Source organism: Argentina anserina, chromosome 5 (genome assembly GCF_933775445.1).
Source record: "Argentina anserina chromosome 5, drPotAnse1.1, whole genome shotgun sequence".
Lineage (NCBI taxonomy): Eukaryota > Viridiplantae > Streptophyta > Magnoliopsida > Rosales > Rosaceae > Argentina > Argentina anserina.
The window spans coordinates 643,779-656,658 of record NC_065876.1 but is presented as its reverse complement, the minus strand read 5'-3'; the positions used below and the strand labels follow the sequence as shown (position 1 = coordinate 656,658).

General features: G+C 41.9%; 2 protein-coding genes across 2 annotated transcripts; one reads left to right on the top strand and one right to left on the bottom strand.

Annotated features, from left to right (window-relative positions):
* The first annotated feature begins 3,994 nt into the window (after positions 1-3,994).
* Positions 3,995-5,269, top strand: LOC126793833 (uncharacterized). Its single transcript, XM_050520464.1, has 5 exons — positions 3,995-4,011; positions 4,294-4,535; positions 4,630-4,752; positions 4,849-4,965; positions 5,057-5,269. Exons 2-5 carry the CDS (start codon positions 4,332-4,334, stop codon positions 5,267-5,269), a joined length of 657 nt encoding a protein of 218 aa, XP_050376421.1. The 5' UTR covers positions 3,995-4,011; positions 4,294-4,331.
* Positions 5,270-6,438: 1,169 nt separating this feature from the next.
* Positions 6,439-10,047, bottom strand: LOC126795955 (phosphomethylethanolamine N-methyltransferase-like). The gene is made up of 12 exons (XM_050522684.1): positions 9,810-10,047; positions 9,591-9,706; positions 9,087-9,224; positions 8,851-8,988; positions 8,435-8,578; positions 8,214-8,324; positions 7,983-8,124; positions 7,434-7,714; positions 7,146-7,307; positions 7,010-7,063; positions 6,837-6,911; positions 6,439-6,747 (listed from the first exon to the last, which is right to left on the bottom strand). Exons 1-12 carry the CDS (start codon positions 9,829-9,831, stop codon positions 6,652-6,654), a joined length of 1,479 nt encoding a protein of 492 aa, XP_050378641.1. The 5' UTR covers positions 9,832-10,047; the 3' UTR covers positions 6,439-6,651.
* Positions 10,048-12,880: the final 2,833 nt, after the last annotated feature.

Here is a 12,880-nt window from a genome sequence, read left to right as displayed (position 1 = left end):
TCCTCATACCAGGCCAACGAAAGTTGCGCGACAAACGGACTAAGGTGCGCAAGTACCCCGAATGCCCGGCTTCCAGGGAGGAATGGAACTCGTTGAGAATCTTGGCCCGCCATTCCGACGTCTCCGGAACAAACCAACGGTCCTTATACAGTAGCTGATTGTTCAATAATTTGAAACCTTTCCGGGTTGGTTTCCCTTCAAGAAGAGCCTGTGAAAGAAGCTGACATTCTGGGTCGCGCAAACAAGCTTGATGGATCTGAGCCACACTGTCACAAATGGGGGAGGACACCGATTGGAGGGCGAACAGTTCATGGCGGCGTGAAAGCGCGTCGGCGACCGGATTGAGGTGCCCAGCCCTGTATTCAATCCGATAATCGTATCCGAGAAGCTTTGAGAGCCACTTGTGTTGTGCCGGAGTAGAAATCCTCTGATCCAAGAGGTGTTTCAGGGTTTTATGATCAGTGATGATAGTGAACTGATGACCCAAAAGATATGGCCGCCATTTCTCAACCGCAAACATGATAGCCCGCATTTCTTTCTCGTAGATCGGAAGAGACTGATTACGGGCAGAAAGGCTTTGACTGAGGAAAGCTATTGGGTGTTGTTGTTGGGAGAGGACCGCTCCTATCCCGAGGCCACTTGCGTCAGTTTCTATCACGAAGGGTAAGGAGAAATCCGGCATGGCTAGAACCGGGGCGGTGGTGACTGCAACTTTAAGGCGTTCAAAAGCATCTTCGGCCTGGGGGTTCCACAGAAAATTGTCTTTCTTGAGCATGGAGGTGAGGGGTTGGGCTATGAGCCCAAAATTCTTAACAAAACGCCTATAGTAGCCTGCAAGGCCTAAGAACCCACGAAGCCCTTTAATTGTCTGTGGTTTAGGCCATTCCTGCAAGCAATTTACCTTGTCAGGATCCATAGCCACGCCCTCATGTGATATGATATGGCCCAGATAATTCACTGATGTTTGCGCAAATGAACATTTGGAGAGCTTCAACTTCAAGTGGTTAGTGACGAGGATGTGGAAGACCTCGGTGAGGAGAGTGAGATGGGACTCAAAATCCGAACTATACACCAATATATCATCAAAAAACACAAGTACTCCTTTCCTCAAAAACGGGTGTAATAAGTCATTCATGAGGGCTTGAAAAGTAGAAGGAGCATTAGAGAGTCCGAAGGGCATTACCACGAATTCAAAGTGGCCGTCATGGGTGCGAAAGGCCGTTTTTGGAATGTCATCTTCATGCATACGGATTTGGTGGTACCCGGACCGGAGATCAAGCTTGGTGAAAAAATGAGCACCATGTAATTCATCAAGCAACTCATCGACGACCGGAATTGGGAAACGGTCCTTTACGGTGACCTTATTGAGAGCACGGTAATCAACACAAAACCTCCACGTGCCTTCCTTCTTACGAACCAACAAAACCGGGGAAGAAAAAGGGCTCCGACTCGGGCGAATAAGCCCATTGGTAAGCATGTCTTCCACTTGAGCCTCAAGTTCGGCCTTTTGGGAGTGGGGGTAGCGATATGGTCGAACATTGATTGGGCCTGTATTGGGGAGCAATGGAATTCTGTGGTCATGGGGTCTGGAGGGGGGCAGGGAAGTGGGGGGTTCAAATAAGGTATGAAATTGGGCCAGTAAGTGTGAAATTTCTGGGTCGTATTGTGCCATGGGGGAAACATTTGGGCCTGATGGTGGAGTGCTAGGGTCCAGTTGGGCCGAGGACATGATGGCCAGGAGGGAGGACTGGTCTAAGGGTGGGGTAGGTCGGTTTCGTATTCCCTGTAAAATGTGAGTCACGCCGTCCACCGTAAACATCATAACCTTGTCTCTGAAGTGCCAACCCAGAAGGCCCAAGGTGTCAAACCACTCGGCACCGAGGACTAAGTCACAACCTGGAACAGCCAACAAGAGGAAAGAAGTCTGTAAGTTGTAGCTCTGGATTTGGAGATGCACATTAATAGCGCGGCCGGTAGGGCGCACCGTATGACCGGTGGCTGAAGTAAAACACAAGTCGACGGAAGCCTCAATTGTAAGACCCAATCGACGAGCCACCTCAGGATGGAGGCAATTCATAGCCGCGCCGCAGTCGACAAAAACATTGATAGGGTGGTTATCAATGGTACCCATGAAACGCATCATCTCACCCATAGTGGTGGTGGTGATGGCGTGGAGCGGGGTGATGTCGGAATCAGAGTCTGGTTCTGGCTCTGGTGTATCTTGGGTCAGTGGTGTGCTCTCTAACAATGGGCACTCCAGTAACGCCAACACTGGTTTCTTACAAACATGGTGCTTGTGCCAGACCTCATCGCAACTGTGGCAAAGTCCCTGGGCTCTGCGCTCGCGGTGGTCCTTGTCAGGCCACGACCTATAGGGACCAGTAAGGCGAGGTCGGAACGACGTGGCAGTCGACTGAGAATGGGATGGGGAGTTTGATTGTGGCTGGATGAGGTGGGATGGGTTTTGTTGTGGGGTTGGAGCAGGAGGATTTTGGGTGTATGTGCCAGAGCGAGTGTTGGTTTGCCACGTGTGTGGCCGGGATAGGCGAGCAGCACGTAGGAGAGATTGTTTCAGCTCAAACCGTCGGGCCAAACGCTGAGCATGTGACAGAGACCGGGGCTCAAGGGCGGCGACGTCGAATTGGAGATCCGGCTTCAACCCACCGAGAAATAATGGAAGGAGTTGTGCGTCGGTCCACCCGGCCGCGCGGCAAGATAATTTGGTGAACGCTTTAATAAACTCGTCCACAGATGCAGTTTGCTGGAGCCGAGTGAGGGCGGTGTGGAAATCAGTATCTGTGCCAGCGCTGAAATGCTCCAAAAAAGCCGAGGCAAAGCAAGCCCATGTAGCATGTGGGTTGCGTTGCTCAAAATAACTCATCCACATACAAGCGTCGGGTCCAAAAAAAGAGGCGACGGTGGCTACATGATCGGCTGGAGGAACTCGCTGCGTCTGGAGATAACGTTCAGCCATGTTGAACCAGCCCAGTGCATCTTCCCCGTAAAAGCGAGGTAATTCCATCCGTGGCGGTCGATAGTGATACTCATAGGGGTGTTGCTGAGGATACGGAGTCGGTCCTGGTCCGTGCTGGTGAATGATGGGTGGATGTTGCTGCTGGAAGGGTGAATGATGTGGAGGGGTGGAATAAGTGGGTGGAGCTGAGTAGGGAGGGGTGGCGCCCGTGGAGGTAGGACCTCGGCTAGGTCCGGCAACCCAAGTGGGTGGGTCAGTCGGCGGCGTGGAAGGAGGGTTGAACCAGTCAGGTAAGGGGGAACCGAGCCGAAAGTGAGCCATGACTGTGGCGGCGGCGCCGTGGAAGGCGTGATAGATGCGGTCGTTGCCGGAGTATTAGGAGCCAGCTGGGAAGTGGTTGGGACGGTCGTGGGCGCAGTAGAACTCCCCGGGGTGGGTTCGAGGCGATGGGAGAGCATCTGTTGGAAGGCTGCTGTTTGTTGCGACATGTTGGCGATGCTCTGGGTGAGGACGTCGACTCGGTGGTGCAGGTCCTCTTGTTGAGTGTGAATCAAGTCCACAGAGGCCTGAAACGCAGTATATGGCTCATCCAAACGGAGCGACTGAGCGGGAGGGCTGTGGGGTGGGGAAGGTGGTGGCAGCGGTGTGGTGGTAATTGTTGTCGGAGATGGGGGTAGAGGTGGTGTGCGAGAGTGGTAGTTGGAGGAAACTTGGAGGCCTCTCATCGAAAGAGGTCTCTGATACCAAGATGATAGGAACCAATCTATAACTAGGGAAAGAGAAAGGGAAATTCAAAAGGGATTCATTTCATTCATGCCCAGAAGGGTTGCAAGATACAGAATAAGTAGATGGCATTCCATCTCTTGCTGAAGAGAACGCAAGACACGTGGTACAGGACCACCATCGTGTCAAGACAAGATAACAGCTAGCTACTACTCTTTGGGTCTAATGGATCAACAAGGAAGAGACATAGTTCTGGGCTATGTCGTGGGTCTGATAGAAGTGATCTTAACACAATGCAATCACAATTGTCTATGGTATGTATCTTTTTCCTGGAACAATTTTTCTTGTGAACATAGTAAAGGGTTGCTAAATTTAGCTGATCTGGTTTGCATGAACAAAATTTAATATACTGATATTGTGAGACAAAAATCCCCTCTGTTAGTTATATTATTTATGCCTTAATGAATTGAAAATCTGTGTTGTCTCACTCTGTTAGTTAAAGATTCTACTTGCATACTGTATTGAAGTAGTATCATATTATGTTGAAGTATCTGAAGTCCCAAATTTCTATGAAAAATATTGTGATTGAAATGCAGCTAGTGACATTCCAGTTATTAAGGAAGTTGAAGCTATCATGAACCCAGCAGCCTTCTCAGCGGTTCGGTTTATCATGTCAGCAATTCCATTTCTTCCATTCGTGTTTCGATCAAGAGGTGATGTTCAGACTCGAAATGCAGGAATTGAGTTAGGATTCTGGATCAGTCTAGGCTACCTACTCGAGGCACTTGGTCTACTTACATCTGATGCTGGCCGTGCATCGTTTATTTCCCTCTTCACAGTAAGCAAACTATAATCAACTTTGAGCTATATACATGTGTTTTTGAAATCAAGTTTAGTACATCTTATTGAATCTTGCAGATAAATTTCTACAGGTTATTGTGGTACCTTTGCTTGATGGCTTGTTAGGATCAACCATACCTGCTAGAACCTGGTTTGGAGTTCTCATGTCTGCTCTTGGGGTTGGTATGCTGGAATGCAGCGGATCACCTCCACAAGTAAGCACTCAATGGTTATGTTCTTGATGCTTTGGCCTTAATAATAATCTTAGGGGATCAGAAAAGCTGTAACATGTTCTACTTGATTTTGAACAGGTTGGAGATCTCTTTAACTTCTTGAGTGCGATATTTTTCGGAATTCACATGCTTAGAACTGAGCATATATCTCGAAGCACAAAGAAGGAGAGCTATTTAGCAATTCTCGGATATGAGGTAGTCAATGCAACTTGCAAGTTATCCATTTTCTCTCTGGACAGTTTAGTTTTCCTAGTCTTGTGCTTAAACAATTCCATGGTGTATGTAGGTCTGTGTTGTGGCTTTCTTATCCATAATCTGGGTTTTCATTGGAGGGTGGTTTGATGGTGTCGAAAGTTCCAACCAATTAACATGGACGTGGATAGAGATGTGGGATTGGCTTGTTGCATTTCCATGGATACCTGCACTGTATACTGGTGCATTTTCAACTGGGCTCTGCTTATGGATTGAGGTACAGTTGTTGAACAGACTGAATCTTTAGCACTAGTTTGATGGTTCTTAAAGCCACTGGACTGGTATGCATGCAATGTGGTTCAGTGATCATTATATGTTGAATCCTGATATAAGTTGTTGATGACAACAGATCACAGCGATGCGCGATGTTTCAGCAACAGAAACAGCCATAATATATGGGTTGGAGCCACTGTGGGGAGCTGGATTTGCATGGTTTCTTCTTGGTGAAAGATGGGGAGCACTTGGATGGTTTGGTGCTGCACTTGTGCTTGGTGAGTCTGTCTCTCCATCTTGTTATTTAGCTTTGTAAGAACCTTCATGCAATGACAGAAATTGATCAAAATTAGAGAACAACATCAAAAAGTGTAGATTTCCTCTGGAACTTAACCGGATGCATTTTACTTTAGGTGGAAGCTTAGTGGTGCAGATATTTGGGTCCTCGACATCTGAAGAACTTATAGTTCATGAAGAGAGCAGGGAGAAAGGTGATCTCCTAAGGGTTCCAGTTAACCAGAAATTACAAAATGGTCTGTCTACTTCTCCATTAGTTGTCAGGTCCAAAAAGGATTTAACAGATTTCTCAAAGTGATACTCACAATGCTTGTTCGAGTTAATTTTCTAACATTGTATGTTGTATATATGTATATATATACATAGAAGTTCTAATGTAGAGGACAATAGTGCACCGGCAAAATATTCAGTGATATATATACCTTCTGGTATTGCAGTTGTCTTGAATGAATTGCAGTTCAGTGTAATTTTTGTTTATTTTTTATTAAACCTCTCATACAAATAATAAAAATACACCGACAAAATCGAATATCTCTATCAAAATGCAGTTTAGTGTATAATCAAGTACAGAATATGAATATGAATACTCAGTCAAGTTGTGTGCAGAGAATAGCAACAGAAACAGCAATGATTTATAGGCTGGAGTGGAGTGACTTTGAAGAGCTGATCTTACATGGTTTTGAATGAAAAATTTTGGCATATATTCACTGGAACAGTGCTCATTATTCACTAGTAAACAATAATCTCAGAATTATTATGTCAGCAGAAGCTGTGTCTTAAAACAAGACACAAAGTGAGAACAACTGCAAATTTTCCCTGAAACCAAGGGTCTGAGACTGATCAAATGAAGGAAGGCGATTTAAATCAGGCAAAGAGTGAATTTGATGCAGAGGTTTAAATACAAAATGAGCAAACAAAAACACCAATTCCTTTATTATAAGATGGTAAAAGTTCAAACACTAATAGTTTAAGATGATACCGTGTCTAAACTAAACACACCAACAACTGAATACAATTTTGATAAAAAAAAAAAAACAACTGAGTACAATGTTTTTCAGAGATGCAAATCTAACTCAAGCACAATATTGCATTTGCAGATGCAAAACTTGAGGTGAATAATCATTTCTTGGCAATGAAGAGGCCCCACTTCTGCTCTCCTGAGTTAGTTCTAACCAGCTTGGCCTTCCATCCACCAACTATGTCATTGTAGTCCTCCTAAATATGTTTTGATTGCAAAATAATCAGATAATCATGAATATAACTATCATTGAATTTCAATTTCACAGAGAAACGAGGATACTCACTTCAGAAAAGTCCTTAATGAATGCATCCCTGTCCTTCTCAACAGCACTTAATTCCCGCTGCAGAACTCTTATGAACTACATGTGCCACGAAACAATTTGGTATCAGTTTGACAAGCTCAAACCCACAAATAGTTAATCACAAAGACAAGGAAATATCATTGCACTATGCAGACCTGATCAGTACGATCCTCAGCAATGACATCAACAAAACCAGCATCCGTAAGCATCTGACATTAGTGTAACCATACATGTATTATTTCCTGTCTAAGAATAAATGAGTGGGTTGAGCGGAGACCAATAGGTGCTTACCTGACCATATGCTTTTACATCATGGAGGTCATATCCTCTTTGCTTTATGTACTCAGCAAACTCTGCGGACGGAGTTCCAGAACTCCTACAGTAGTCAGTGATGAGAACTTTACCTCCTGGCTTCAACCACTTGTAAAAGGATCGGAATAGTGCAGGCTTGTCCTGCAATTTTTTTTTTCAATTTCATCCGAGTCATAAGTAACAGTCTACTTTGAGATTTTATCAGTCTGGTAAAGTGACAATATATTCTCTTTCATTGCAAAGGTCTCAGGAAAAATGGGATCTTACTTGAATGTGTAAAATTGTGTCGCGGCTGTATATCACATCAAAGCTGTTGTCTGGGTATGTTTTTGTGGTGCAATCCGCAACTTCAAACTCAACAGCGCATTTGAGTCCAATAGATTGTTCAAGGGCAAAGGAAATCATGTTTACAGAGAGGTCAATGCCAACAACCTCAACATCAAAGGTATTGGCCATGTAAAAGTCGCCTCCCCCAATTCCACAGCCAACATCTAAAACCCTCTGGCCAGGCTTAAGGTCCAACTTCGCCACAAATTCCTTAGTTGTCTCTGCTCAAAAGAGATAGGACCACTCAGAAATAGAAGGTTATACTGCTACAGTACATTCTTACTATTTAAAACTCTGATGCAAGAATCTAATTCAAAAATTGCACAAGTGCTTAGCAATTTGGCCAATGAAATTCCACTCAAACAAAACAGTTAAATACAGTATTTTTCTTTTCAATATATGTATATGAAGTTGTGGAAAATTTAGGCTTTTGTTTCTCTAGCATATGTGTTGAAGCAGAAAAACACAGAATTGACGACGAGTCATTACCAATGCCTCCTGTGCTCACAAATCCCCGTCCAAAGACACGCTCATATCGTAATATGCCATTATTCTTGTACTGGACATTATCTAAGAACTGCTGGAACCCTCTATCATTATGGGAAGCGACCTTCTGCCAGATCCAGCATATCTGTAGTAAAACAAGCATCTTGCTAGTCAGCCTCTATCAGTAGCATGAAAGGAGATTTACTAATTCTAAGGTTTTCTAATTTCATATACCTGATTTTGATTCTTTTTGTTCCGAACATAAGCTCCAATACATTTGCAGCTAACAAGAGAGAGTTCAAAGTAATTCCCAGATTCATCACGCATATGGCATTCCTTAAAGACCTGCAGGAGGCCAGCATTGCAGGAATCTCAGAAAACAATATCTTTCCATATTTATCACTCAACAAAATTGCGAACCTCAAAAAATTGTGAAGAAAGTAGAGGGGACTGACCTTGCTGTAAAATCGGGGTTCTCGGTAATGGGTTGGGTTGTATTTTCGCTTAGAGTCTCCAGATTGGTGGAAACAAGATTCTCTGAAGAAAATGTATCCACCAACCTTCAGCCATTTCATCATCCTTGCGGCCAAATTCTCCACCTGAAAGTGTAAATAAATTTTGATTAGATCAACAATAGGACGCCAGATAAGAAATTGCAAATGATCAAAAAGCATGAACAAGAGATAAAATTTCACACACATAGATAATAATAGTAAAGTCCCCAAGTCTAAGAGCAGTAAAAGGAAATGTTAGTATGCTATCATAGTATGTCCTTAATGTACTCATGGCAGCAGACAAGAAAGAGCACAAAGGGGTATAGCACTAACTTGAAATTTTAGGAATGGAAATAACAGGTGCCTAGAAAAATTACCTCCGTGTCAGAGAGATACATAAGGAGCCAGTTTGAGAATATCAAATCCACTGATTCATCAGAGATCTTCAGGTCGGGGGATGTCACATCAGCGCACATGAACTTGACATTCTTATGGTGTCCATTGATGCTTTCATTCTATAGATAGCATATCAAAAGTTCAATACTTACAAAGAATAGTATGCTCAACATCACTGTGTGCAAACAAAACAGATAATCTTCGTAACGAACAGTACCTTCTTTATCACATTGTTAATAAAGTCCATTGCAATGAGCTGACCAGCCTTTTGGGCTAATTCACCAGTGAAACGACCAATCCCAGCTCCCAGCTCCAAAACCGATTTACCCTCATAGTTCGGGAGCATGGCAAGCACCTGATGTGAACCAGTTAAACCTGATTACTATGTTGACGCACATAATACTGATAATAAAAACCGAAATACTAATTCATTTCAAGAACAATATCTGTAGCTGTTCATTTGATTATGGAAGTTCTTCCGTTTGTTTTCATTTCATGTCACTCCATGCTCACTTGTCATTTGGTTAAACACAGTCGAGATTTAATAAGCCTTTCGCATATTGGTTCATAGGTAAATGATTCGATTCTCTTCATCACTACGTGATCTCGTTCTCAAATCCAATTCCGTTAAATATCATTTTTCCATATAAAATTCATTTTATGTGGTTACACGTCAAAATTAAAATTCAAGAGCAGAGAAATATAGATAAACAAAAACTACCTCAGGCCGCTCTTCTCTGTCGAGATCAGAGGCTTTGGAGTCGAGCATCATAGACTCGACGGTCAACTCCGTCGAGTTCTCCTCCCAGTAACTCTTCTGTATCACTCGCTCTTTTCCTACATACACCACAAAACACGAACAATTCAAATCACAATCCAACTCCACACACACTCTCACAGATCCAAATCAAACTCTTAGGTTCAACACAAAACCCCTTACCGTTTCCATTAGCAGTCGCCATTGTCCAAGTTGGCCGTGTGTGCGTGAGCAGAGAATATCGGATGAGATAGTAACCGAAGTTAGTTGTAGGGGGGAAACGGAAACGAGAATGAAGAGGATGGCCGGCGCTATTTAAGAACCCTCAACGGCAATGCGTGATCTGGAAAAGCTCCTTGATCTGCGGTTCTCTGATCTCCCTCTCTGCTGCATTAGCCTTCCACCTCAGCTCTTCCTTCCTCCGATTTCTATGTGACTTTCAGTTGCTCTCTCGGACCAGTCTTTTTATAGATGAATCCCCGCCCATGGCATTTCCGTAGTTCTTTTTAAATCAAGGGTTTTATTTTGGGAATTGCCGTTTGCTGTTTAATACAGGCCGTTGATTGATTAGGCGGGCGGCCGGGACTCACTGCGGGCCCACGACAGTCAGGGAAGGCGCGAAAAACGGGAGCTGCGAAGCGGACAAGAAATTTCTCGGTGATACTGTAGCACCACGTATGATCACAATTTAACGCCCAATATTTAATTAGGACAATTATATTATAATTATTTTATCAAATAATATTTTAAATTTCTTTCTAAAACCATTTACATTATCCTTAAATATTTTAAATCCTACGTCTTAAATCTTATATTATAAACTATAAATTCTAGTTTAAAATTATTAATACTCATAAAATTTATTTCATAAAATAATAAAAATATATTAAATTATAATTTTAGTATAATAAATTCACATGTTCAAATATAACAGATAAAAAAATACTACTAACTATTAATATTTTGTTTTACATCACTTGGACGAGTGGTGCGCTGCCACGTGGGAATATATGTTTTTTTTGGGTTGGGATCTTCAATTGGGATCTGAATCATCTCGGGGCCGGTAGTACTCAACAACCAGATTCGATATTGGCAAATTATTTATTTCCTATTTTTGTCCTCGGACAAGAGCAAGTGGTGACTGGTGAGTGTGTGAAAGACTGAGAGTGGCCTTCGCAAAGTTTGTTGGATCATGGATTTTGTTTTTTTTTTATTTTTTATTTTTACCAAAAATGAAGAGTTGATTTGATCCATTAATTTCCTAAATGATCCAGGGCAACTTCTCAATCAAGTGGTGTTTTTCCATCAGTGCCTTTCTCTATCGATATAATATTCTATGGTCTTCACTATCTAATCAGTACTGATTATGTGGTGAGTGTGACTACTGAGAAAAGAAACTAATTGCTACATTTTATGATTATTATTGAGCTAAATTATGAACTATAAATTATTATTGCCTATGATGATCCAATTGATTCTCGAAGTATCTATCATAGTCGTTTTCATTGGTGTTAATAGACCAAGTATCTTTTCCTATTGTATAGATAAATTCATGATAAAATTAATTAGTTTGTCCCACATATTATATGGACCATTTATTTTTCCATCAGATTTGGTTTTGAGCTTTAAAATACGTGAAATGAGACAATCTTCTTATGATATATAGATCCAAGATGCAGTTTATTATATTTTTGTATGATATTTAAATACTACATTGAATTGATTGGAGGTCGAACTCATAACCTCAATAGGAAATTGGTGTTTTTAGACCAAATTTCTTTTCGAAGAAATAGACCAAATAGTCCTTGGCAACAAATCCACACTAAAGGAGTCAAAGAAAAGTAAGGGAGCTCCTTATTTAGGTTATTTAGGTGAGTCACACGCTGCATGTTCCTTCATAGTTTGGTGAGTCGACCAGCTATAGAGGCGTGGGTGTCCTCTGTTTTATGGTACCTGTGTGCACGTGTCAGTAATATAGAGTCATCTATAACCTCAAACCCTCCTCAATGGACTTGTTAAATTTACGAAGGTTAAAACCGACTGATCGAGTCTGATTATTGATCCTAGTAAGGTGACAGGCTTGTTGTAAAGGAGCCACCTGTCCCTAGTTTATACAGTTAGCGGCCGCGTGTAGCATGAATAAGAGTTTTTTTCACTAACAGTCCTTCAACTATGGTGTACCTACCAATGTGATACCTCAACTCTCAATCGTACCAATGTGATACCCAGACTCTAGTATTGCTATCATTGAAGTACTTCCGTCAGTTTTTTTCAACTTCTCCGTCATCTTGGTGACGTGGCAAGTACGTGCGGCCCACAAAGAGGGTTAAAAGACAAAATTAACCCCATCTGAGAGGAGCAATGTTTTTCCCGCCTTTTACCTTGAGAAAGACACCCAACAATTCCAATTTTGGCGCTAATTTTCCCTCCCTACTCCTTAATTTGTGTCTCTTATCTAAACTAAAAAACTACCGCCAACCAGTCGACCACAATCTGATAAAACCTAGATCAATCTCATTTTCTATTTTTACCCTAGCACTTGTTAAACTAACAGAATAAATATAGAAATTTATATGAAACATCTCATTTCCACAATCTCATAAGAATATAGAAACACATAACTTAACGAAATTCAAATACATGTTTAAGTACCATTAGTTGCCACCTTTTATGTTGATCTGTCATGATTTTTGCTTGTAAGAACTAATGGTATTTAAACATGTAGTTGAATTTCGTTAAGTTATTTGTTTCTATATTCTTATGAGATTGTGGAAATGAGATGTTCCATATAAATTTCTATATTTATTTTGTTAGTTTAACAAGTGCTAGGGTAAAAGTAGAAAATGAGATTGATCTAGGTTTTATCAGATTGTGGTCGACTAGTTGGCGGTAGTTCTTTAGTTTAGATAAGAGACACAAATTAAGGAGTATGGAGGGAAAATTAGCGCCAAAATTGGAATTGTTGGGTGTATTTCTCAAGGTAAAGGGCGGGAAAAACATTGCTCCTCTCAGATGGGGTTAATTTTGTCTTTTAACCCTCTTTGTGGGCCTCACGTACTTGCCACGTCACCAAGATGACGGAGAAGTTGAAAAAAACTGACGGAAGTACTTTAATGATAGCAATACTAGAGTCTGGGTATCACATTGATACGATTAAGAGTTGAGGTATCACATTGGTAGATACATCAGAATTGAGGGACTGTTGGTGAAAAAAACTCCATGAATAATTGATAAGTTTCCAAAAAGACATGTAT

Coding starts and splice junctions, on each gene's coding strand:
- LOC126793833 (XM_050520464.1), top strand. CDS start 4,332: ATGAACCCAGCAGCCTTCTCAGCGGTTCGGTTTATCATGTCAGCAATT. Junction 4,753..4,848: donor GCAGCGGATCACCTCCACAA/GTAAGCACTCAA, acceptor GATTTTGAACAG/GTTGGAGATCTCTTTAACTT. Junction 4,966..5,056: donor TAGCAATTCTCGGATATGAG/GTAGTCAATGCA, acceptor TGGTGTATGTAG/GTCTGTGTTGTGGCTTTCTT.
- LOC126795955 (XM_050522684.1), bottom strand. CDS start 9,831: ATGGCGACTGCTAATGGAAACG. Junction 8,989..9,086: donor TTAACAATGTGATAAAGAAG/GTACTGTTCGTT, acceptor TGCTATCTATAG/AATGAAAGCATCAATGGACA. Junction 7,064..7,145: donor ATGTAAAAGCATATGGTCAG/GTAAGCACCTAT, acceptor CACTAATGTCAG/ATGCTTACGGATGCTGGTTT.